The 27,251-nt window shown below is 47.0% G+C and overlaps 1 protein-coding gene across 2 annotated transcripts in view; it reads right to left on the minus strand.

Annotated features, from left to right (window-relative positions):
• Positions 1-22,093, minus strand: part of ANXA2 (annexin A2) — a 47,117-nt gene extending 25,024 nt beyond the window's left edge. The window contains exons 1-3 of one of the 2 annotated variants that reach the window (XM_040970031.1): positions 22,009-22,093; positions 11,188-11,246; positions 6,740-6,839 (exon numbers count right to left, since the gene is read on the minus strand). In XM_040970031.1, coding sequence (XP_040825965.1) covers positions 6,740-6,839; positions 11,188-11,235 — 148 coding nt within the window. In that variant the 5' untranslated portion in view covers positions 11,236-11,246; positions 22,009-22,093. Of the gene's footprint in view, positions 1-6,739; positions 6,840-11,187; positions 11,248-22,008 lie in introns of those variants that run through there. The other variant, XM_040970032.1, reaches the window with a different exon arrangement.
• Positions 22,094-27,251: the final 5,158 nt, after the last annotated feature.

A 27,251-nucleotide genomic window follows, 5' to 3' on the forward strand; every position in this document is an offset into this window, starting at 1 on the left:
TCATCTGCTTTTGCCTTTCTTCCGGAGAACACAAATACTGCTAAAAATCAATGCTGGCAATAATAATGCAGCAGCTCATTACCCACCCCTTCCAGAGAGGGACCAAAGCCATACCAGTTCTTTGGCACTGACACTAACTCGGGTTGTGCTGCTGCTAATTACAATCTATTTTATGTAGTCTACATTCATCCTTTTCTAATTTAGCTGACTTTCCTTTCTAGTTATTCGGACCCATATGGGAAGCCATTCGCAGCTGTGTTGTACACGCCGCAGCATATATTTAACCCAAGGCCAATCTAGACCAAGTGACTCCTGCAGATTAAACCTCAGAAAGCTCGGGTTAATTAAGCAATATGATTACTTTGCTTTGGCTTGACTTCGTTTCTAACTGGATAATAAATTAAGGTAAGTAATTGCAGAGTCTACCTCAAGCTTGAGTGACAGGAGCCCGAGTTGGGCTTCTGGCTTAGGGGACACACTCACGACTCACCGCGACTCAGCAAACAGGAGAGTGAGTCGGAGTTACTAGCAGACCAGCACTCCCAGCACACAGCTCTCCAGGCTGGAAAGCATCAACATTTTGCTGCCTCGAGGGGGGACTCACCTGTGTGCTCCTAACAGCTGCATCCCTTCTAGCTTAAAAAACGAAAGCCTTCCAGGTAGGCATGGGGGTGAAACAGGCTAACTGCCCACCTGCAAGAGCTGGCATCAAATGTAAGACTGGAAGTCATGTTCAGAGCCAGAAGTCCACACAGAATAGAATCCAGCTTATTGTCGCTTTTAAAAAAAATGTATCATCCAGCTAAATGTATTTTTTAAAAGATTTTTAAAGATTCATTTATTTTTATTGGAAAGTCAGATATACAGAGAGGAGGAGAGACAGAAAGGAAGATCTTCCGTCCAATGATTCACTCCCCAAGTGAGCGCAACGGCTGATGCTATGCCAATCCGAAACCAGGAGCCAGGAGCCTCTTCCAGGTCTCCCACAAGGGTATAGGGTCCCAAGGCTTTGAATCATCCTCCAGTGCTCTCCCTAAACACAAGCACGGAGCTAGATGGGAAGCAGGGATACTGGGATTAGAACCAGAGCTCATACGGGATCCTGATGTGTGCAAGGCAAGGACTTTAACTTATAGGCTACTGCATCAGACCCAGAATATAATTCAGCTTAAAAGGAGTTTTATTGGGAGTGCTCCTGGGTGAAGTTCACTGGCCTTACAGACAGTGGGCCAGGGAACTCGTACCCAGGGGACTTAAGGTTTTGCTTTATTAGGGGAGGTGAGGGTTGGCGGACAAAGAAATGTGCCTTCTAGAATGTCACAGGCTCCCTCAGACCTTGGTGGATTCGTACATCACTGCTGGCCGAGGAAGAAGCTGCCTGCTCCTGGTGTGGCCTCATCAGCCACCCTTCTCAGCCTCCCCGTAGGCCGCCCCTCACCACCCTTGCTGGGCCTTACATCCTATATGGGTGTCAATTCGGTCCCAGTTGCTCCACTTCCAATCCAGCTCTCTGCTTATGGCCTGGAAAAGCAGTAGTGGATAGCTCAGGTCCCTGGAACTCTGCACCCATGTAGGAGACAGGGAAGAAGCTCCAGGATCCCTGCTTCAGATCAGCTCAGCTCTGGCCATGGTGGTCATTTGGGGAGTAAGCCAGCAAATGGAAACCTCTTTTTCTGTTTCTCCATCTCCATGTATAAAATCTGCCTTTCAAATAAAAATATTCAAAAAATTCCAAATGTATTTGCTTGAGGAGAGAGAACTGGGAGCTTCCACCCACTGGTTTACTCCCCAAATGCCAACAAAGGCTGGACTGCACTGGGACCAGATCATGGACCTCAATTCCCATATTCCATGTGGATGGCAGGAACTCAACAACTTGAGCCATCCCCATTGCCTCCCAGGGTTTACCATCAGCAGGAAAGGGAAAAAAGGATGCCAGGTGACAGGAGCTGTGAGTCGGCCACGTATGAACACACAGACCAAGCAGGCATTGCTTCTCCCTCCTTGTCAAAGGAAGCTTGGAGAGGAGGCTGTGGGCCAGCACCTGCTGGGATGAGGGCAAACTGCCAGGGTGATGGAGATGGGAGACGGAGTTTGGAAGAGACAAACAAAGCTACATTCTGCAAAGGCCACCCAAGAGCTGGAGACCACGCTCCAGCGAGCATCCGGAACAATGAGGCAAGATGCCCCCTTAAAACTCTGATGCAAGTGAGAGGTGGCAAGGGTGGAGCCTGCCGCCCCCACCCCGGTTCTCTTCCTGAGAACACTCGGATGCAGCCGTTTCCGGCCCCGCCCTTGCACGCTCCAGCAGCAGCTGCCCACCAGGAGTTACTCTTCCACTGGCTGGCACAGAGAGTCCTCCGGTGGCCCTCAGGTTTCTGCTGGCATCAACAGTTTAGAGCTACACTTTGTTTCCTTTCATGTCAAGGAAACACCAACCAGAAGGCGCTGTGTTCCGATAAGGGCTTTGAGGTAGGAGTGAGGGCAAGGTGTGGCACAGTGTCTTAATTACACAGAAGGCAGACTGGCTTTACAAAGGACAGCAAGAACTTAATGAGCTCATTTTCTAAGTGGTGTGAGCTACCTAAAAATAGCAAGAGAAAGGAGAAAGGAACAATGGGGCAGTTACCTTCCCCCAACTAATGACTTCATTTGTGTTTTTAATTAAGTTTTCTGTCTTCCACTGTGAAGGTGCCTGTCATCATAAAATAATCTGGGGGCCTTCATCTTGACCCGGAGCCAAGACAGCAGGTAAGCTGTGACTGGCAATGCTGGCATCACATCCATATAAGCTCTGGTTCAAAGTCCCGGCTGCTCCACTTCGGATCCAGCTCCCTGCTAATGCACCTGGGAAAGCAGTGGGAGGATGGTCCAATTGCTTTGGCCCCTGCACAGGCTCCTGGCTTCAGTCATTTGAGGAGTTCACCATCAGATGGAAGATACAGCTCTATCACTATATTCCTGTCTCTGCAACTCTACCATTCAAATAAAATTAAATAAATTATAGAAAAGAAAAATTGGGGTTGGTGGTGTCATACACAGTAGGAAAACCATCCACCTTCAGCACTAACATCCTATTTGGGTGCCAGTTTGTGTCTCGTTGCTCCATTTCCAGTCCAGCTCGCTGAAATGGCCTAGGAAAGCAGCAGAGGGTGGCTCGAGTCCCTAGGTCCCTGTTCCTACATGGGAGACCCAAAAAGAAGCTCCTAATTTCTGGCTTCTGGCTTTGAATCATCTCAGCTTTGGCTGTGTGGCCACTTGGGGAGTGAACCAACAGATGGAAGGTCTCTACTTCTCTCTGCCTTTCACATAAAAATAAAATAAAATTTAAAAAAAAATAGAAAATATGCTAAAAACACAAGGAAAAGAACCAATTACCCATAATTCCATACATTAGTTAAAAACCCTTTTTTTTTAAATCTCAAAAGTGTCCATCCTCTTGTGGCTGTATACAGTATAGAGCATTTTATATCCATTCTTCCATGAGACTGACAAGTTTCAGATGAACAGATGATAAAATGAGTTGCAGAATTGACTATGATGGTTACACAACTCTGAATATACTAAAAGTATTGAAGTGTACATTTTAAATAGGTTGTTTTTATGGCATATGAATTATAAATTATACCTCAGTAAAGATATTAGATGGTTCATAAACTTTCTCACATTCACATGACAAGTCTTTAAACATTCTATGCAATACAGGGAGTTATGTATTCCCAATGCAATAGAGTTTTACTTAATCATGTAAGCTTTTCTCCATAAAAGAGCTGGTTTTTCATAACCATGAGCAGTGCTGGTATTAACATCTTTGGAACGCTGAACTCTTCCAGATATCATACTCTTTCTTCCCAGCAGTCTCTAATTAAGGCTTAAGGTCTCTCTAACTCTGGCTTTTGAATAAATAATAAAATATATATATATATAAAGTAATGCAAACCCAGCCTGCTTGGAGTGATGTTCAAATCAATCCCACTTGGAATTAAAGCCAAGTGACCTGGGGTATGTGAATTCTCAACAAAGTCAGGGATGAAAAAACACTACAGCAGAGGTCACAAAGATCACCTGCATGGCTGTGACTCCAGTGTTTGGTGCCACATCATCCATAAGGAACATTCAACAGGGAATCACCTGCTCATGGTGACTTCAGCTGCTTTGGACCCAGCTATGTGGCTGACTCCAGAGCTCAGCCCTTCAGCCATGACTCCTTGGAAACTGAAGTTTTGTTGTTGCTGTTGTTGTTTTTCCTTCCAGCAGCTCTGAAAGGGCCCTGAGGTATTCTTACTGTCATGAGAATTTCAGCTGTGATCAGAGCTCATTTGCCCAATCGTTACATTCTAGTGCTAAAAGCTTTCTCATGCAAGCACAAAAGCAGCCTTTGTCCCAAGCTTTGAATGCACAGTCTTTGCTAAGTGAGTAAACTGGTAAACTTTGAGGGAGTTTCCACAGGGTGTGTTGGGAAACCACAAGAATCCAGGTGCACTCCAACAGTGAAAGAGGATGCACTTTAGGAGAGCCAAGAGAAAGAGACATCTTGCACAATGTCTAATGTCTGTGCACCAAGCACCATGCTCAGTGCTTCCTGCTTCACAACGACCCTTGGGGCTAGGAACTTTGGTAAGCCCCACTTTACGGATATGAAAATAGAGTATTAGCAAAATCCAGTGCTTTCCCATAGTCAGATCTCTGGCAAGTGCCTCACAGAGCCAAGATGTACACCCAGGATCCTGCTAGCTCTCCCCGTGACCAAAACTGACTGTAGAGACATAAGCCCTGTAGATTGTAGTTTAATCTCCTAGTCAATGACTTTTGACAAGAATGGTCATCCAGCAGCAACAACAAAAGGTTATTTACAGGTTTAATTCTGATATTTACTGAGCCTTCCTCCAGCTGCCCTGGCAACCACTGTGGGGGTAGCTACAGCGTCCCCATGGAACACGAGGGCAACCCTGTGTCTTGTGAGAATCACAGGAGATTGGTGCCACTCTCCTGGCCTTTGGACACAAAGCCACCCATTGCCCCAGGGTGGCTGTATAATTTATTCTCCAAAACAAGACCACATGGAACACTATGTGCAAACATGCAGACATGAACCTGTATCTACATCCCCTTGAGTGTCAGGTTCCCCAACATATTCCGCCTTCAGTGAACTGCCCACAAACCACACACGTATATCAACCCCTAGATTGTTCTTGCTGCTTGGGAGAGGCAAGCCACCACAGGTTCTTCAGCAGGAGCAGAGAGCAGCAGTCATTCTAACTGCTGGCTCCCCAGTGCGTCTCCATCTAGCTTCATGGTAGAACGAAGAGCCTCATCCAAACACAGGTACCAGGAAAACGTTTGGTGGAGCAATTCTGATACTGGGTAAAGGGGTCTGCATCCCATCGTAGAGTGCTTGCATCGAGTTCCGGCTTCTGCTTCCAACTCCTGCTTCCTGCTGCTGTGCACCCTGGGAAGCAGGTGATGGCCCACGGAACTGGCTTCCTGTTACCCATGTAGGAGACCTAAACTGAGTTCCCAGCTCCTGGATTTGGCCTGACTGTCTCCTGCCATGGTAGACATATGGAGAGTGAACCAGCGAATGGGAACTCAGTCTCTCAAATAGTAACAATCATAATAATCAAGACTCACAACAGTTCAAGACGAAGGAAGCATAAGTGGAGACACCCAAGAGTCACTACAATCATCATAAAGTCCCTAGGAATTGTGGGATGGGTTAGCCTCAAAGACGGCTTCATTTAGCTAAATCAAAAAAGTTTAGGGCCCGGCACAATAACCGAGTGGCTAAAGTCCTTGCCTTACATGCACCAGGATCCCATGTAGGCACCAGTTTGTGTCCCAGCTACTCCACTTCCCTTCCAGCTCCCTGCTTATCACCTGGGAAAGCAGTCGAGGATAGCCCAAAGCCTTGGGACCCTGTACCCGCATGGGAGATCTGGCTCCTAGCTTCGGATCGGTGCAGCTCTGGTTGTTGCGGCCAGTTGGGAAGTGAACCAGCGGATGGCAGATCTTTCTCTCTGTAAATCTGACTTTCCAATAAAAATAAATAAATCTTTTTTTTTTTTTTAAAAAAAGCTTGAATATCCATTTAGGTAAATCCACAAAACATGATGACCCCAACAAGTTGTTGCCCAACTCTAAACAATTAAAAGTTTTATTTTGAAAGAAATGCTTTAATGTCTCCTGTTCCTCCTTTACTCACCCTGGAATTGAGGAAACACTTGTTCTCACAGCTCTTCTAATTTGAGCTCTCAAGCCACAAAGGATCATAAGTTAAGAGGGTTAAAAAATTTTTTTTAATTTTTCACTCATTATATCCAAGAGCAACACAGCAAAATTTTCCCATAATCTTTCCAACAAATGTAATGAAAGCCAAGGGTGTTCCAAATTAGAACTGGCCCCAGAGATTCCCCAAAGACCAACTTCTTTGTTAGAGAAGAGGGACCGCAGGAGCCCAGAGGTACACCCCCTCGCCCTCGGCTCACCACACTCAGCCTGCTTCCTCTCATACTCCTCACACTTCGGATCTTCTCTTCACACAGAGGGGCCGGGGAGCGGAGCAGGGAAGCAGGGAATGGAGGAAGGAAAGGGCACACCGGGCACACTCAGCTGGACATACTCCATTGCAGCTGGAAGGTAATTCTAAATGGGCAGTGTGTATGGATGTGCAGGAGAAGGGCAAGTTGACCAAAGATGCCTCCAGAAGACCCAAGTGGGAGGTGGGCAAAATGTCACCTACCTTTGGTCTTGATGGCCGTCTCAATATTCAGAGCATCCCGCTCGGCGTCAAAGTTGGTGTAGGCTTTGACGGATCCATATGCACTTGGAGGTGTGGAATGCTGAAGTTCGAAGACAAACAAGCTCCGTGACTCACCCTGACAATCCTCTTGTTAAAATAACAAGTGCAAAAGAAATCAACATTTCTCTATTGTTTCTTTCTAGCACTCAAATCATTCTGACGCGAGTTGACCCAGGTGACCAGAGAACTGCTAACCTGTCCTCACACATCCCAGAAGAGTCCTTTTGCTTAAATGAGCGTTCTTGAAAGGCTCAGCTAGAAGGCCGGGCACGATGGCTCATGATTAAACCACCTCGCAAGCACTGGGATCCCACATGGGTGCCGGTTTGTGTCCTGGCTGCTCTACTTCCTATCCAGCTCCCCTGCTTGTGGCCTGGGAAACTGCAGTGGTGGACAGTCCAAAGCTTTGGGACCCTGCACCTGCATGAGAGATCTGGAAGAGGCTCCTGGCTCCTGGCTTCAGATTAGCTCAGCTCCAGCCGCTGCAGCCATTTGTGGGGAGAAATGGCAGATGAAAGAGCTTTCTGTCTCTCCTTCTCTCCGCAAATCTGATTTGCCTTTCCAATAAAACCAAATAATTAAAAAAAAAAAAAAAACCTCAGCTAGTAAAGGATACACTGTGTATATTTCCACTTCTTACCTCTTAGCAAGAGGTCAAATGCAGACAATGCCAAACTTGGAGGATGGGCGGGAAAGGGAGGGGGTACTAAAACCAGCATTTGTTCTGGAAGGTGCTGAACACCATGAAACTGGGCTGCCAGCCAGAAGCTGCAAATGTGGAAATGCCTGCATGACAAGCGTGTAGAGCCAAGTTTTTGCTATACTGGGTCTCTATCACTGATCTCCGAGTTCTTTCCAAAGCAAGGGTAAAGGTTAGCTGCTACACAGTCAGAACCACATCTTCCTCCGCTCCTTCCCCCCATCCTGGCAACAGCAGCAGCCCCAAGCTTGCGGGCCAGATGACCAAGGGCCCATGCGTAGAGTTTGCCAAGTCTTTGCTCTTCCCTCTCTTCTTTATGTTCTTCCTCTACCTTCATAACCACCGGTTCCTGGGCCTACCATTCTCCCCAACCTTTTTCTTTTCTTATCACCTTTCCATCATCCCCTCTTCCGGTCCCAAGATCCCTTCCAGATCTGATGAACAGGGCCTCCCCAGCACCCAGACAGAGGTGAGGACAATGGCACCAACTCTCCTATTCCCTAACGGCAACTTAGGCAACTTAGACAACTTCCTTCCTTCTTGCAAATGCTCTTACAGTGTGACCCCACTGCCGCTCCTGCTACCCAATCTCAAAGCAAAAGGCAGGCAAACAGGAAGGACGCTGTGGTTTAGGTGAATTAATGGTCACTGCTCCACCCTCAATGTCAAGGTTGCCCCTTGGCAGTGCTTCCTGCCCCCAGTACCTGACGCCTGCAGAATGTGATGACTTGGCCTTGGCACAATTCCTCTGAAGAGTGCAGTGATTGAGGTACCCTAACCTAACTCTGCCCACGGGAAGCCCAGCACCCAACACTGATCTCGTGTGAGCAGTTGAGTTGCTTGGGTAAGCACAAAAGCTTCCCTCTCAGATGTTTCCTGGGACGCAGTAGCAATCCAAGTCCAGGGTCAGACATGCGCATTTCTGAGGGCCACCTCAGCCAAACAGAGACCCAGTTAATGTAACTCTGAGCATCCAGGTATGTTCTACTTAACCTCACTTGCTCAGCTTCCCAGTTAGTCAAGAGGGAGCACCCAGGCAAGACAATAGAAAGGCTAAGTGCTTTTTGGAAATACTCAGCTGTGTTTGCTATTGTAGCTATGAAACATGGGTGGAAAGCTAAGGAAAAATATTTTTCCATTTTTTAACAGCACCATCAGTTATTTATTTGCAATGGCAGGCAATCTGGCCATTGAGCCATGTCCCATATGGCTTCACTTAGGAACACATACGTCATCTCATTCCAAAACCGACAGCAAACAGGGAGCTTTGTGTAATTTTATATTGTGTTTAGAAACAAAATTAAAGGAATAGCTGGCCCTATTAACTATGAAATCCACTTGTCTTAAAATCAAATTAATAAGGCAAACGTGATCTTTTCTTAAGATAGGGGAAATATGTGACATCTTCTGTATCAGGCTCACCTCTCCACACACAGAAATGTGTCACAGTTTAATTTCAAAGGTTATGTGAAAACCCCCTCAAGAAAATTGATACTAAACTAAAAACAAATAGTCAAATGCATTAGAGAAACAAACCATTTGACACCTGGACCTGTCTGGACTTCCACATGCAGCTTGTACTGCTGCCAACAACAGCAGACACAAGGTCCAAAAGGAAAGCTTTCAGAAAACTACACAGGCTTTAAGTGCAGGCTCTCTGCCCAAGCTTGCCCTTGCCCATTCATTTGCACATTTGGAAAACAAAAGCCACAGACAATACAGAGCTTTTTACACCACGACCAAGTTGCTGTCAATCTCCTGTTGAGTGTATTTAAATTGCTAAGAGCACATGTGAGGGTCCTCCAAAAAGCTCTTGGAAAATGTACTAAAAGATCATGCAGCGGCAGATGTTCTACCTGGTGGCTGAAATGCTAGTTAGGATGCACATGTCACACGTCCCGCTTCCTGTGAACGCAGACCCTGATGGCTGAAGGAACTGGGTTCCTGCCACCCATGAGGGAGAACTGCATTGAGCTCCTGGCTTTGGCACTGGTCCAACCCCAACCGTGTGCATATGTGGAGTGCGAACAGTGGATAGAATTCTTTCTGGCTGCCTCTCAAATAAAAAAATGTTTGAAAAGACGATGCCTATCTTCCATGAACTTTTTTGAAGTCCTTGAACTTTCTGAAGACATCATATTTTGAAATATCTAAGGGATAGGGCTACAACCACTGTCAGTGTTGAGGACCTGTAAAAGCCATGCCTGCCCTGATGGCTGGAAGTATGGAAGCAGGAAGTATTTGACATGCTCGGGGTGCTATGTGGGTGTGGAAGGTTAAGCCACCACCTGCAACATTGGCACTTCATGCTGGAGAGCCTTTTGGAGTTCTGGCTCTGGATTTTCAATCCAACTTCCTGTTGACATGTCGAGAAGACAGCAGAAAACAGCCCAAGGACTTGGGTCTCTGTCGCCATGTAGAGGACTGGGAAGGCATTCCGGGCTCCCAGCTTTGGCTTGGCCCAGCCCTGGCTGTCACAGTCACTTAGGGGAGTGAATCCCTGGATGGAAGATCGGTCTGTTCCCATCTCTCTATATCCCTCTCCACTGCCCTTTCAAATACTTTTTTTTTTAAGATTTATTTTTATTACAAAGTCAGATATGCAGAGAGGAGGAGAGACAGTGAGGAAGATCTTCTGTCCAATGATTCACTCCCCAAATGACCACAACGGCCAGTGCTGAGATGATCTGAAGCCAGGAACTTCCTCCAAGTCTCCCACACGGGTGCAGGGTCCCAAAGCTTTGGGCCATCCTTGACTGCTTTCCCAGGTCACAGGCAGGGAGCTGAATGGGAAGCAGGGCTGCTGGGATTAGAACTGGGCCCCATATGGGATCCTGGGTGTGCAAGGTGAGCAGTATAGCCACTAGGCCACCGCACTAGGCCCTCAGATAACTGAATTTTTAAAAAATATAATTTGTATACTTTTAATGTATCTGTTGCTTGAATCTGAAAGTATCTTCAATGACTACCATACAGTTTTAGTTTTTAACTGTAAAATGAAGAAGCATTTGCATTAGCATTTTCAGGTCCATGTATTTCCTATGAAAGACAAATTGAATTCTGACCACCCCATAACCAATGCAGAAAAAGGAAACATAAACTGTAGTCATTTCATATTTCTTCTTAAATAACAACAACAAAAGAAACACCCCAGCTCTTAATGAAGAAAGAAACCAGGTATTAAAAAAAAAAAGTTAAGTCCTTGTCTGGAATAACTTCTTGTATACTTCCAGGGCCTGCATAAGCATTAGATGGAAGTTGGAGGCAGGAGCCTGACCAGGGTATTGAACCCAGGTACTCGGACACAGGACATGGTGTCTTAACCAACATCTCAACTGTAAACCTATCATCTACTCCAAGAATCTTATCAAGACTATAGCTTACACCACACATGAATAAAATACCCAGGTCATGTCCTAAAACCAACTGTAACCATTGTTACCGGTGACATGTTAAGGACGGCGTCCCTGTGTTACTCTGTTCAGTTTTAACATAATGCCAAGAGAGTTTTTCGAGCCATGGCATATCTTCTAAATCGAACTACCAGGAACACATAAGTTATGAAGGAGAAGGGGAAAGCAAGCAATGACCATCTGAGTTTTGCCCCCATTTTTCTCAGCTAGGTAAGTTAGCCAGAGAGAAATGTCCAATTCGCAAAAATCATATAGGATGAAAATGATATACTTACGTCACCCTCCAAGCTCAGCTTGCACAGGATTTCATGAACGGTAGACATTTTGAAAGAAGCTGAAAAAAAGAAAAACCCCACAAAAAGGCTTTAGGAAGAAGGTCTGCTTTCCCCCTGAAACACAGATTCATTACACTACCTTCTACTTCTTGGACCATTTCATCTCAGGATATTAGAGTGAGTTTCGCAAATAAATGCAATTTCCCTCTCACAATTAGGAAAATGGAAGGTGAGTGATGGTTTGCCTTGGGTTTGGGATGCACAATTAAATTAGCCAGTCTTCCCTGTTGCTCTATTTTAACAGGGGCTGGAAAGACAATTTGTGAATGAGAAGCCAGAACGCTGCCCACTTGTTCTAACAAAACGCAAAGAACTGTATCTTTCACTTCTTGTGAACAGTGATAACCAGTCCAGCTAGTCTTTACTGTTTTCTGTCCTTCGTGTAGCTTCCTACATTGAGAAAGGTCTGCAAAATGAACGGCATTTTCATGCTGGCCCATTCCTTAATGGGCCCCGCATCAGTGTCCATAATTATTTCCTTAGTCTAATGATGCTTAGAACACATTAAACTGTTTACGAGTCAGACAATGAATATTTCTGAATATTAACTCCCTCCATAAAAGACTGAATTTCTTGTCCTGAAGATTCAAAGTGGCTGAACTGAAGTCATCCTGCAGCTGCTGACCGTCGGGCAAGCGACACAACAGGCTGAGGAATTTGCTTTCAGCTCTGCCACCACACAGTTCCTGGATCACACAGACCCAGGCCTTGCCAATAAAGGAGTGCTCTTCCAGCTGCAGACAGGTCACCACAAAATAAAGGAAAACAAGCCGAGGTGGGCCCTGAAATAGTCGGGAGCAACAGCTGGCTGCCCAACCCTTCTATAGCATGGTCTTTGACCCAGAAACTTGTGCACATAAGGACTTAGCCTGCTGCTCTTGTTGCTTAGTCTAAATATTTTCATAAAACTGGGCTGTGAGAGAGTATTTGACATGGACCCTGGCCAATTTAGAGGAAAGTTTCGGACTGAGCAGATTCCAGGCCCTAGGTGGGGCGAGAGGTACGGATGTGGGAGAGAAGAGGATTGGCCTCTATTTGTTACCAGGGATGTGTTGCTATGAGATTTTCATCCTGGTTTCTCTCCTAGACTACCGCCCTCATCCTGAGGCTCATAGAAGTCTTATAAGCAAGGCAAAAAACGAAGTCCAAAAGGAAAAAAAAAGTCCTTATCTCTGTCTTTTCGAATAAAAAAGAAAAGGTAGAACGCTAGAGAGTTTGGTAAGGAAATTCTGTATGACACTCTACAGCAGAACAATGCCTATGCACATTTGTCAAAACTCAGAAGACAAGAGCATGCAAGTGACCCTAACTTATGTTAGAGTGGATGTTGAGTGGCACTGTTATGTCACAGTGCTTTCAATTCAACACACTCTGGTGGAGGGCGCTGCTGGTGAGGAAAGTGAGCATGTTGCGAACAGTGACATCACTGAGGAGTGTATGTAAACTCTACCTCCTACTTAGTTCTCCATGAGCTCAAAACTGCCCTCAAATGGTGCGGTAGCCTAGTGGCTAAAGTCCTTGCCTTGCATGCGCCAGGATCCTATATAGGCACCAGTTCAAATCCCAGTTGCTCTGCTTCCCATCCGCTCCCTGCCTGTGGCCTGAAAAAGCAGTCGAGGATGGCCCAAAGCCTTGGGACCCTGCACCTGCGAGGGAGACCCAGAAGAAGCTCCTGCCTTCGGGTCGGCTCAGTTTCAGCTGTTGCAGTCACTCGGGGGGTAAACCAGGGGATGGAAGTTTTTTCTCTCTGTCTTTCCTTCTCCCTATAAACATGACTTTCCAATAAAAATGATTTTTTTAAAAAAAGAGTGCATTTTGCAAAACATCTCACTCATTGCTAAGCTAACAGAATAACCACCCATGGATATAGCGATTAACCACTTGAACTGTAAGCAGCCCAAGTAGATTTGCTGCAAGATTCCAGCACATACTATATTTTGAAGATTTATGGAAAGAGGAAAAAAGAATATAAATTCTCAATACTAATTTTCTACTGATTACTTATCATATTTATGACATGTTGGGTATATTAAGTTAAGAAAAAATATCACCTAAATATAATTTCAACCGTTTCTTTTACCTTTTCGTTTTCTTTTCTTTTCTTGTTTTCTTTCTCTTTTCTTCCTTCCCTCCTTTCTTTCTTCCTTGCTTCCTTCCTTCCTTTTTTAAATGTGGCTTCTAGAAAGTTTACACTTACTGGAGCTGCTATTATAGTATGGTAGGGTAAAGCCACCACCTCTGGCACTAGCATGCCATATGGGCACTAGTTGGGCTGCTCCACTTCCTATCTAGCTCCCTGCTAATTCATCTGGGAAAGCAGCAGAGTATGGCCAAAGTGCTTGGGCCCCTGCACCCACATGAGTAATCAGGCAGAAACTCCTGGCTTCAACCTGGCCCAGCTCTGGCTACTGCGGGCATTTGGGCAATGAACCAGCTGGGGGAAGGTTTTTCCTATCTCTCCCTCACTCTTTGAAATTCTGAATTTCAAATAAATACATTTTTTAAAAGATTTGTTTTTATTAGAAATGCAGATTCACAGAGGAAAGAAGAAACAGAAAGATCTTCCACATGCAGTTTCACTCCTCAAATGGCCATAATAGCTGGAGCGGAGCCAATCCAAAGCCAAGAGGTTTGGTTGTTTGATGCCCTGGAAAATTCACTTGTGCTTGGGTTAAGACTCCAAAAGGCCCATCTTTGTAATAATCCATCTCACACCTAATCTCCACCTGAGCAGGCTGTGAGATGGAGGAGTTTGGATTAAGGCTGAACTATGACTCTCTGGAATCCTCCAGAACAGCACTGCACAGTAGAGACAGAATATAAGCAGCATTGTTGTAGATTTTACTTTTTAACTTTTAATTAAAAGACAAAATGGTCCTGTTGCGATGGCTCAGTTGGCTAATTATCTCCTTACAAGTGCTGTGATCCCATATGGGTGCCAGTTGGTGTCCTGGCTGCGTTATTTCCCATCCAGCTCCCTGCTTGTGGCCTGGGAAAGCAGTAGAGGACGGCCCAAAGCCTTGGGACACTGCACCCGCATGGAGGACCTGGAGGAAGCTCCTGGCTCCTGGCTTTGGATGGGCTCGTCTTTGGCCGTTGCAGCCACTTCAGGGGTGGGCCAGTAGATGGAGGATATTTCTCTCTGTAGCTCCTTTTCTCTGTGTATCTGCCTTTGCAATAAAGTAGAGTAAATCTTACAAAAAAAAAAAAATAGAAGAAGCAATGTGGAACCCAGCATCCTATATCCCAGCATACACCCTGAGAGGAACAGATGGCGCTTCATGTATTCACATCCCAGCTACTCCCATAGGAAACCTGCACTGAACTGTGGGCACCTGGATTCAGCCTAGCCAAGCCACAGCTGCGGTGGGCTGTGAACCAACAAATGGAAGATCCGTCTCTCTCTCCCACCCGGGACTCCCACATTGCCCGGATCAGATACAACCTGCATTTGTACTGGCTCTTCTCTCACAGACCCTGCGCCTGGAGGAGAGAAACAACCAGGCTTCCTCAGAGCCTCCCAAATTTTGCCTTCCACATTCTTATCTGTGCTACCCTTCCATCCAACCAGCCCTACACGCTGCTGTTGACGAATTCCATTTGGTTTTTTCAAAACAGCTCAGAATCCGTCCCTCGTGGTGTCCTGTTGCTCCAGCAGGGTTCAGGAGCTTCGAAGCAGAGCGTCAGAAGCCAGCTGCCAGAGTGGGCACGGAGTCTGTCAGCTGAAAAGCCCGCGTCCTACAGTCTCCAGCTCCCGACTGCGACTCTCTGCTCATGCAGACCCTGGCAGGCAGCAGCGACAGCTCCAGTAGCGGAGTTCCTGTCACCTGCTTAGGGGACCTGAGTTAACTTCCTGGCTACTTCTTGCTCCCAATTCTGGCTATTGCAGGCATTAGGAGGGTTAACCAGTGGAGATGAGCTTATTCTGTTTGTTTGCCTCACCCTCTTAAAAAAAAAATCTGTCCTCACCTGCCTGAGTACCGGAACCCTCCCCCTCCCTCATTTCTCACTAACAGAGACAGAGCCAAACGGTTACCTGCCTCTCAAACACACAGACTTTCATCTGGAGCTCTTGGTTCATGTTTTCACCCATCTTGCAGCACTCTCGCCTTCTAATTATAAAGACCCTTCCCATTGCTCGTCAACACTATTTGAGCTTTGGGTCCAAAAGGCCCACGGGGTCCCCATTCTACAGAGCTCTCTGGCCCTCAGTGCCAGCAGCTCTTTTTGAGATCTATTCAGCAGAGGCTGCTGCATGACTTCCATGGGCTACAAATTCATGCAGCAAATAGGTGTCAAGTACAGTTCCAAGAAGTAGAGACTGCTAGTATCTCCCCTCCTCTACAGAATGCCAGCTATCCTGTGAACAGAAGAGTGTCTTAGCACAGGCTAGGTGTTAAACAAAATGCTGCAATAACCATGGAATTACAATTACTGGCGCCGATGTTGTGGCACAGCATGTCAACCCACATCCCATACCAGTGCTGGACTGAGTCTATTTACAACCCAGCTCCCTGGATTAATTTGCCTGGGTAAGCAACAGATGAAAGCCAAGTACTTGGCTGGAGCCCTGCCACCAGTGTAAGAAACCCCTGGAGTTACTGGCTCCTGGCTTCAACCTGGGCTGGCCCCAGCTGATGTAGTTATTTGACTGATAAACCAGCATATGAAAAATTCTCTCTTCCTGCCCCCATTCTCTCTGTGTGTGTGTCCCTTTCTGCCTTTCAAATAAGTAAAATAAATCTTTTACTTTAAAATAAAAAAAGTCACAATTATAGAGAAATATCCAACTCCAGGCAAATGGCTATAGCCATTCAAAAACCTCATTTTATACAAGGTTAACAAGGCATGTTGTGAACCTTAACAAGCAGCATAGGCCCTTGCTTCTTCACTCCATCCAATTCCCCAGCCATGCATGTGAAGTCAATAGGAATAAGACTGCCACCCCAAATGTTTGTAAAAACACTGGCCTACTACAGTATCTTTGACTGACATGTCACTGTGCTGCCGCTCTCAAAGCACAAACAGCTTTGACCGTGTGACAAACCCCGGCAACCTGTAACGAGCACACACTGGCCTGCCCTTCCTGAAACAGAGTCCCAGTCCTCTGTAACACACCAGAACCATTGGCCTGGGGCCCCCAACTCCCGTGAGGGAGTGGCACAGCCAAGGCCAGAGCCCAGGGCTCCTGACTTGTGGGCCTTTGCCCTTTAGACTTCACCACCTCAGCTCTTCTTCCCAAATGATTGAGATCCAGAGAGAAAGCCAAGGAATTCCGGGAGATTAGCTCAAGGCTAATCAGTGAGGCCTAGGTCCAGAAGGATGAATCACCAAGGAAGGTTCCAGCCAAATGGGACAGGAGGAAAAGCCCACGGTGTCGAAAGAACAGGGTTGAAAATGAACCAGTAGGTGCGGTGTAGTGCCCTATCGGGCTCAGCGGAGTCAAGTTAAACTCAACCGTGGAGATCCTGGAAGGCTGAAGGCCAAAGAGAAGACCAGACACTTGTGCTGACCCAAAACATCGAGAGCCCTCACTTTTTTACTGAAACCAAAGGTTTTGTCTCCAGGGTCTCCATTGTTTATTGCGGATGAGATTCCAAATGAAATGAGACCTCTTTGGCTGTACTGAACCCTCGTCCCAGTTCAGGAGGCATAAACACAAGGAGAGTGTAGCACAGGCATCAATCACTTTCTCCCAAGCCTGAATCCCTCAACGCAACCTCTACCTCACCCGGTCAGTTAACTGGCTGCCACTTGCAAACAAGGAAAAAATTTGATCGACCGAAGCAGCTGCTGATGTAGCATTCCTGCGGAACGAGTGGGCTTGCAGAGTACACCATGAAAACAGCTCTTTTGCTGGAGGACATAAACTGGAGTGGTGCAGGCAGCCTTACTGAAAGCGCCACACCCACCTCAAACTGGTTTGCAACAATGCCCCAGTGGGGAGAGAACACAGCCTCACCCAGCTCTGCCCTGACCAAGGGAACACGGGACTTTCTCTGGCCTTCAAAAGATTAAAGATTAGAAAATCAAGGCTATCCAGGGCCTGGGCTAGAGAAGGTCTTAGATTTCAAGATAGATAGTAATGAAATCTAGGCAACTGTTGAAAAGCAATGGCATTTACATGCAACAGAAGAACCAGGAAGAAACTTCAAAAAAGCTCATGGAACATGGAATTAAAGCATGAGTTTATTTTCCTGCCAAAACAGTTTTAAACCACGGAGATGAGAGATCTTTCAAAAGCCCATGGAAAATGTGTTTCGGAAAATGACATGGATCTCAAAGTTTGTTGCATCACAATCAACTTTTCATTTAATTTTGTTTTTTCCTACAAACTTTAAGTACGGTCACATTGCTAGAGCTCCCTAGAGATTGTCCATTTTCAAAACCCCTCAGAAGTTTTTATTGTGTTGTAGTGTTTCACTCCAAAACACACGCACAAAAAATTTACAACAGCAATGAAGTACACACAAAGCAGCCAGTCCTTCAAAGAGAAAAATGAAAGAAAGTTAAAAAAAGAAAAAACAAGTTCCATTGAACTGAATTGGGATGAACTGGTCCCAGAAAGCCCAGATATGAGCAGACCAAAACGTGCTACAGCAGGGCTGCCCCGCACACACAGCTCACAGTCCAACTCAGCATTTCCGCAGACACACCCACCCACTTTCGAAGCTTAGACTGAGTGTTGATTCGTTACCACAAAACAGATCCTTAGCAACCAAAAGGAAAGCTGCAAGGGCCAGAGGCATAAATGAGGGTTTTAAAGCAAAACTGGGGAGGGTGGGAGTGTGGAGGGCCAGGATTCCCCACCCATGCCCTGATTGTACAAGGGCTGGTCAGGGACGTGACCATCCGCAGACGGCACTTCAGTTGTAAGTCAAAACAGGCATGAATGTGGGGGACAGGGGAGTTCCCCATAGGGCTCCACCCACCCACCTCCTAAATCATCTTTATTTAACAAAACCTCTTGAAAGCACATACTTTTTTGGTTGGTTTTATGGTCTTGATTAATGGCTGAGTCATAGAGCCAAGTCATTCCCCGGAATTCCTGGAATTCTGCCCTGTGGCTGAGATCACCGCCAGCCCGAGGGACCCTCAGAACACTTGCTTCAGCTTGTCCCTTTCTCCCTCTGGGCTGAATCAGTCCTTGTCTGCTGGTTCACACACACACACTCCAGCTTCTTGCTCTCACGGCCACTCTGCCAGTCTCTCCTGCTACGGGACTAGAGTGGGTAGAAGAGGTAGGCAGGCAGGATGGCATCACTTGGCAGGGACCAAGGTCAAGGTTGGGAAATGCAGACCTTGCCAGCTTTAACTCAATTTCCATGTCTTATGACCCACATTTTGTGCTTTCCACAGGACCCAGGCACCAATGGGGGAAAAATAAAGCCTGAACACAGCATTTAAGATTTTGTTCAGCTGGCACCCAAATAGACTTTAAGATGGTTACTCTGTGAAACCTGCGTGCTGTGTGTGGGTGCAAGTCACCATCCACACTGCCTGTCCCCAGGGTCTCTGACATCACTCCCCCTTCCTCGCACATGGGAACACACTCAATGGCACACAGGGGGCACTGGATTGTGTTGTGGTTTGGTATGCGCATATCTGGTCTTTTTTCTCACTACTTTTCCAACATATTCTCCTTCCTTGTTTTCTCTCTCTCCCATAGAGTGAACATTTCCAGTGCAGTTCCAAGTCCACACGGCTGGCATGGAAGGTGTTGACTCGCAGCCTCTGCAGACCTTCGTAAAGCCCAGAGGGTTTTTCTGGTGACCCGGGCCCCACCTCCACCCCTGCACTGTCAGGGTGACCGGCCAGGATCCTAGACCTGGCCACATCTCCTCTGGGCATGAGGCAAGCAAGAAGGCAGTAAGCAGACAGGATGTACTTCCTGGGTAGCTTGGGTGTGGTCTGGGACAAAAGATGTGGGCAGAGAGTTCCAAAGCTCAGACACTCCCTGGAACATTTCACACCAAGCCTGGGTTTAGAACTCAGACCACTGGGCTGCCACTGGTTTGATCTCTAACAGTGTGGATCTCAGATGACTTACACAAGCATATCATCTCAGTGGACTCCATCAGAAGCTCCGGTGTGGGCATTTCACTCCTCCTGACCTAGGCCCTCAACACCATGGAAAAATACACACCAGACACTCAATGAGTGGAAAGAGTTGTGGGATTTATTTTATTTTATTTTTTTTTTTTAGGACTGGAATTTCCTCCCAGTGTGGCCGACAACTCTCTTAGGGTGTGGCACCAGGGAAAAGAAGGAAGCTAATTCCCACGCACAAAAATAGAGGAACACCCAATTTCCCCCAATTCTCACAATCCAAGGTGGAAATCGTCACAGCTTTCAGCCACAAGTTTCCAAAATAGGCTAAGAAGGATGCCCAGCTTAGGTGTGACTTAGGTGGATTCAAGGGAAAATGAGAGTCCCAGTGAAGTTTAGAATCTAACATTAATTAGGGAAAATGTAAACTTCTGATAACCAACATAAAATTCACAGCTAGCTTTCAGGTCTACAGGGCGAGGTGTGTGTGTGTATTACTCACTGTTGTGTCCCTAGGGGCTACAGCTATGATTGGGACACAGTAGGTGCTTTGATAGTTTGTGGAATAAAGGCACATCTAAAGCAACCCAGGACACAGTTACTTTCTCTGCAATGATTAAGGTCTCCAATGTCCCACGTCCTACAAGGAGTGATAATCAAGGTTCACCATATCGCATCAGTGCCAGATTGTAGGTTCGCAGGTGCAGGAAGAGGCTCCAGCTCTCCAAATCGATAACAATTACAGAAGACCTGCTTTGCCAGGAAAACTACTTCCATCACTAAATGAACTAGAAAACGAATGGCCACAACTTTAATATCAATCAATACAGTCCTTTAATAGCTCCAAGACAGGGAATGTTAAATACTGACTCCAGCCCAAGACTGGCTGTTCATCAAAGTTAGTGAGTCAGCAAATATTTCCTGGGCTTCAGCTGAAACCAGGCAATCCAACGGAAAAACCGCACACTGGTAGTCACACCCTCCTGCTGCAATATCCCCCTGAAACTCCTGGGCTGTAGATTTCAAAGTCAGTAGGAGGCTGGCACAAACTCCTGGTCTTACCTGAAATCTTCCTTCACGTGGCCCAGCTATTACTGCTCCTCAACTTCCTAACCTCAAATTCTATCATGTCTCGCTTTGTTGAGGCTACCAGGTATTTTTCCTTGTTGCTCCTTAAATCACTACACCACCGCTCTGGGCTGCTGGGAGCCTTAGAACCTCCATCCATCCCCAGATGCATTGATTTCATTTGCTGGTGACTCGCTGAGGGTCAACGATACATGGGGCAGGAGAGTAGGGAATGCTGTAGAACTGGACAAGCCCCTAGCACGATGATAGCACACCAGGGGAGAAGGTCTCTGAGGAGGCAAGAGAAAAGCGGACAAAAGAAAGCAGAGGGGGGACTGAGGCATGAAAATAATTTAATCAAGATCAACTTGCAAACTTCCAGAAGAAATAGTTCAGGGATTTTTTTTTTCCTTCCTATTCTTCCACCAGTCCTACCCTCCCAAATTAGACAACACTTAACATGGCAAATAGATTTTTCTAGGTTTGCCTTAGAACCTGAGAACTTTGAACAACACTGTTTTCCTGGGGAAATACATTTCACTTTGCAGATTACCTACCATCTTGTGGGCAGGAGGCATTGGAGACCCAGGCCCTGGGACTTCAACAGTTTGTAGTGGTAGGTAATGGCCCAACGTGCACCTATGAGACCACTGCTATTTCACACCCAAATTCCAAACAATCAGCAGCTTTAAGGGTCACAAAAGTGACCCTTGGCCTTCCAGCTTACATTGGCGTCTCATAGTTATTTCTGAACAAACATGCTTTATGAAATTGTCGGTGGTAGTCCTCTTGTGGCAAAGGGGTCCTGAAGTCACTTTACAGAGAAGGAAACGATCAAGGTTACACTCCTTCTCCAGGGCCCAGGTCCTCCCCACCAGATCTGAGTCCAGCGGCATTCCAGGCTGCAGGGAGTGGCCCGGCCACACCCTTCTCGGCACCTCAAGCCCCAGACTCACTGCCGCAGCACTGCGACTAACAGGCCGGCCAGCCCGGCCTACCCAGAAACCAGAAGACACTTCCTTCTTCATGCAAATATACTCCATCAAACGGAAAACTTCCCCAGACTGACCACAACCAGAAACTGCTGTCTTCCGAGATAATCGCCCCTAAGGAGTCAGGAACAGAGGTTTCTGCTTTGTTGGGTGGGGGCCAACTATTCCAAACTCCCACCCACACTTGTCACGTCTTCCCCTCTCCGGGGTCGGCTCAAGCGTCACAGACAGGCGTCTGGTTTGCGTAAAAGTGACCCTAAGTACACAGAAGGGCTGCTTTGCAGAGGATGGTGGAACTTTGTTCACCGTGGGCGCTCAGCCGCCACGCCCTTGTACCCTCGCCCGCGCCCAGTACCTCTGGAATGTGGGGCCCCCTGCGCTCCCCTCAGCTTGCAGGATCTCCCTGCGACCCCGCGGGACCTGCAGAGGAATGCAGGACCCTATCCTGCACTCCATAGGCCAGGACACGAACGCCCCATCCCGGCCCCTGGCCTTGTGCCCCGCGTCTGCAGAACCCCAAATGCGCGCTGTCTCTTTAGGTCCCATGCCTGCCACTCGCATCCCCTCTCCTGGCCTCAGCGCGCCCCGCTAGAGCGGCGGGCCCCGGGCCATAGCGGGCTGGCGGGCGGCGGGCGTGGCGCGTCCCGCTTACCTGGGCCGGGTGCCGAGCGCTGAGAGTCTCCCCAGTTGCAGAGCAGAGCTGGCTGGCTTGGGTGGGGTTTTTATACCTGCCACATCCTCTCGGCCAGGCCTGTCCCGCCTACCCTGCCCTGCCCGTCCCCACCCCGACTCGGGGTGACTCACGCTCCCCGGGCCGCAGAGCCGCGCGGGCAGCCGCGCCCTGGAACCACCCAGCATCCCGCACCCACGGCCCCGCTGAGACTTCCCCGAGGCACCGGTCAGGCTTTTCCTCCCTTCCTGAGTCTTGAGTGAGGACCACGTCCCAGCCTGGGTCTGGGTTCATTAGCCGTTTGGGGGATTGTGACTGGATGAAGTCCCTATTTTTTTTTTTTTTCTCTAGGCGCCAGGCAGTGGAGAAAGAGTTGCTCCAAGAAACATAAATCTAGCTGAAACTTTTGGCATCCAGTCTCGCATTACCTCTCTACAAACATATAAGTTTAACCTCTGGCTGCCCGTTCCCGGAAGGAGAACAAGGAAGGCGATTCGCCTCCTCCTGCCCGGCCAAGCCTGGCTCCACCGCGGCCGGCTGAGAGTGCCAGGAGGCGCCCTGTTCCCGCGCCCCTCCGCGCGTGGGACCCGCAGTGTCCACCAGCTCTGCGTGGCCTCTTTGGCAGGCGGGCCGCGGCTGGGTGGGGCACTTTTTTTTTTCTTTTTTTCTTTTGTCCCGAAGAAGCCGCCTCGGTTTTACTGTTCTCCTAGCGGCTCTACTCCCAGGAGCGCCACTAGCAACACGTGTGACTGAGCTAATGCTGTCTGCAAACCTCAGCCTAAGAGAAGTCCTTGGCTGAGAACCCTGTGGACGGCCTCCTCACACGCTCAGCTTCTCCTGGTCCTGCTGCTGCCGTGTTTGGGTTTTCCATCTGTCTTAATGTCCATGTTTACTTGCAGCTGAGAATCATTCCGCGACAGAAAGGCTGCCAGACACTAGTTGCTGTGTTCGGCGTCATGTAGCCAGATAGGGTTTCCTAGTTCTCAGCCCGAGTGCTTTCTCTAGGAATTACACGTGGCGGCGGGCACTCTCAGAAGGACCAGGAGAAAATAGCACTTCTTTTTAAATGTGTTCATTTTTTATTTGGAAGGCAGAGCTACAGAGAACTATGGGAGAGAGAAAGAAAGAGAGAGGAATATGGATCTTCTGTCCTGTGATACATTTGCCCACAACAGCTGGGCTGTATTAGGCAGAAGCTAGTCTTCAGGAATTCATCTGACCTCTGTCGTGGGTCGCAAGGACCCAGACATTTGAGCCAGCCTCTGCTGACCCCCAGATGCAGGAGGAGGAAAGTGGGTTGGAAGTGGAGGCAGAAATCAAACATAGGTGCTGCAGGATGGGCTGCAGGTGTCTCAAGTGGAGGCTTACCCCACTGCACCACAATTCCTGCCCCAGAAGCTGCACTTTTTTATATATAATTTCTGTTGTATACCTTATAAACCTTCAATTCAGAATGAAAGTTTTAAAGGTAGAAGCCACGAGGATTGGCTTCCTCCGTGAGAACATTCAGGAAGAATGGGAGGTAGGCAGGCCATGACAATGGTGGACTGGAGATGGCCTTCCTTCCCCCAGTCTTTCTCTCACTTTCCTGGGCTCTGAGCTATGGCAAGCCCTCTGCAGAGGGTGCAGTCTAACTGAAACCATGCACAGTTTTTAGGAAAGCTACCAAATAGCTGAAAGAATGTTTTGCTTATCTTGGGCATCTGGCAAATCCAAAGTTATATAGATCTGTGCAATAAGCAGACTTTTCTTCATGCTAAATAAAATATTACCGTGATAGTATCATACAAATAAAACTGTCAAGTCAAGTTGCTTGTTTCAGAGGAATGTAAGGACAGTTCTGCCAGTAAAAGAATTTTTAAATCTTCTTTTTAAACAGATTTATTTATTGGGGGGGGCGAGGCTGGTACCATGGCCTAGTGCGGTAAGCCTATGGCCTGTGGCATTGGCATCCCCTTGGGGCACTGCTTTCGGTTCTTGCTGCTACATTTCCCATCCAACTCCCTGCTTATGGCCTGGGAAAGCAGGAGAGGACGGCTCAAGTCCTTGGGTCCAACTCCCTGCTTATGGCCTGGGAAAGCAGGAGAGGACGGCTCAAGTCCTTGGGTCCCTGCATCACATAATAGACCCAGCGGAAGCTGCTGGCACTGGCTCCTGACTTTGAATCAGTGCAGTTCTGGCCAAAGTGGAGAGTGAACCAGAGGATGGAAGATTTTCTCTCTCTCTCTCTGCCTTCTCCTCTCTTTAACTCTTTCAAATTAAATACATATAATAAATCTTTTTAAAATACCTATTTATTTTTATTTGAAAGGTAGAGTTACAGAAAGAGGGAGAGAGGGAAGGGAGAGAGAGATCTTCCACCTGCTGGTTAACTCTCCAAATGGTCACAATGAGCAGAATTGGACCCGTCTGAAACCAGGAGCTTCTCACCAGGTCTCCCATGTGGACGCAGGGGCCCAAGTACTCAAGCCATCCTTCATTGCTTTCCCAGGTACATTAGTGGGGAGCTAGACTAGAAGCAGAGCAGCTGGGACTTGAACCAGTACCTATATGGGAATTCAGATACTGCAGGAGGTAGCTTTACCTACTACTACCCTCTGGCCCCAACTTTTGAATCTTAACTCACTTACTTCTTCCCCCAGTCCTGCTCTCATGGCTTGGCAGGTGTTGCCCCAACAGACTTCAGATTAATATCTGCTGCTATGCATTTTGTCCTCTTACTCGTTGCCTTTGTTCTGCCCACACTTCATCTGCTGAACCTCAACACTTCTAAGAATGCCTAGCTAGCAATGCAAGGCTCTCCAGAAATGTTACGGAATGATAAAGAAGAATTAGTCACAGAATAATGGAAGGTTACAGCCTTAAGAATTCAATTTTTCTATGAAGAAATGGAAGTGTACTTTATCTCCCAGCCAATCCCAGGACTCAAAAATATATTCAAAGTCCTTGTATCCAGTACATATTGCAGTGTAGTCAGATATCTTGGAAAGCATACACAGCCATTTTTTTGCTAATGATTCTGCAACTGGGGTAGGACTGGTGGAAATGGCTGAAGCCTTTTCCAGATGCTGTTGGGTTAGTTAGTCTGGTTGGAATCAGAGCATGATGAGTGGCTTTGCCCATCAGTGGATTTGCTGGGGTTGCTAGAAAGATAGAGGGTAGGCTTAGCCTGTCTTGCCCCTGGTCTTTCATCCTCTTGGGCCTCCCCACTCCACACCAAGATAGTAATAGCAACCGGCTTTGTAGAAGCAACAGCTGAAATTTCCAGTGCTGATAGCTCAACAGCTGTGCAAAAACAGGTGATGGGAGATGCTGTCTCTGAGTTCTAGTTTGCTGATCCTTGCTTTAATCCCTTGCGCTGTGCGGTTTCTGGCTTTGCCATCTGGCATCTGAGCTCCACCGTCTGAGATGCTTTTCTTGTTCCTTAATAATGACTCTTATTTGTAGCTCAGAACAATTTTAATCTATTTCATTCCAGTAGAAATCCAAAGGCATTCAGAAACCTTTCTCTATTTGGAACTGTTTTTGTGTCCACGTTTACAGTTCTTTCATTCACACAAGTATTTTAAAATCCATGTGGATTTTCTCTAAGTCACTTCATGCTTCAAAACCCATTCCTAATACACTTTTCTCAGAAACCTTATGGCATATATGTAAATTGTATTGGGGTGAATTCCATGCACCAAGATTCATATTCATTATTTTATCAAATCTCTTTCCACCTTGTACATATTGGGCTGGAGGAGATATTGTGCTTATGAGTCTAAGATTTTAAGGCCCAAGTGGTTCCCAAAGCATCACCTGAATCTGTTCTGGAGTCTTAATAACAAATACAACATAAAAATGTGTTTAGAGCTGCACCCAAGATTTATCTTCAGTCTGAAGCCATTTCTTTGCAAAGTTGTCTAGAAAATCAAACTGCTCTTTCTTCAGTGTTACATTCTTATTGCTCTTATCATAGGCATATTTTTAAAAGCACATTGGCATTTGCAACATCCTGCTTGGAAATCTCCTTGGCTGAAGTCACAGTTGGCAAGGCACATGTTCCATCATTCATGTCACCACAGGCACAGCAATGTGAAACCTCCTGCCACTTTGTGATGTATGCTGCCTTATCTACAGCTTGTCTGCTAAGATCCAGGCAGATCCCAGGCCCTTTACATTGCTTCATTGAGAATCTCATTTACCAAATATTTCCTTGAACCTGATATACACAATCAGTGTCTCAGGCAGCAGCTTAACCCACTGCACCAAAGTGCCACCCACTTTAGGCTAGCATAGGAGTTTTAATGGGCCTAGCACGGTAGCCTAGTGATGGAGTCTTCGCCTTGCATGTGCCAAGATCCCATATGAGCACTGGTTTGTGTCCCAGCTGCTCCTCTTCCCTTTCTGCCCCAGTCAGAGGAGCCAGGATTCCTTGCAGAAGGCTGATTCCAGGATCGGGGCAGAGAAATACAAGGTAAACATTTTGCTAAACAACTGAGGGTAACATGTGGTCAGGATACAAAAGTCAGCTGGGATATGCTGTTACTGGGAAAAAGTGGGACTAACTTTGAGCATCAAATTGAATGCTGATAGGAATCCATGGCATCACATTTAATAGTCTAAATAGAATAAACAAGAATACCTGGGCAGATGCTTGGCACAACAGCTTATGTTGTGCCTTGGACACACCACATATGGTACTGGAATTCCTGGGTCAATTGCCAGCTACCCTGTTTCCTACTAATGCACATCCTAGGAGGCAGGAGTCGATGACTCAAGTGCCTGGGGCCCTGCCCTGCCCCACGGGAGACACATGCGTGGAGCTCTGGGGTGCGTTGGCCTGGCCCAGCCCTGGCTGGTGTAAGCATTTAGGAAGTGAACCAGTGGATGAAAGATCTCTCCATGTGTGTGTCTGCCTTTCGAGCAAGAAAGCAAGAAAATAAATAAACAGGAAATAAGTACATAAAAAAATTAAATATACACGTTGGATGGGGAAACATTCTTGGAGATACATGGCAATTTAGAAACATGAAACCTTTGAAAGAAAATCAGTTTTCTGATCTGCCCAGCTTTTATAAGATTAGAAAAGTTACGCAAGTGCCCGGTATGCTGCAGATGCTGAAAAGCTGGTGCTCATTTCCCAGGTATCGCCTCATCACCTGACCCCACGAGACTTGCGAGCAGACCTGATTCACAGCTTGCGGCACTCAGCTGTCACACCCTGGAGCACACAGAGCACT

The sequence above is a fragment of the Ochotona curzoniae genome, unplaced genomic scaffold (assembly GCF_017591425.1).
Source record: "Ochotona curzoniae isolate NIBS_2020 unplaced genomic scaffold, NIBS_Ocur_1.0 scaffold_4701, whole genome shotgun sequence".
Lineage (NCBI taxonomy): Eukaryota > Metazoa > Chordata > Mammalia > Lagomorpha > Ochotonidae > Ochotona > Ochotona curzoniae.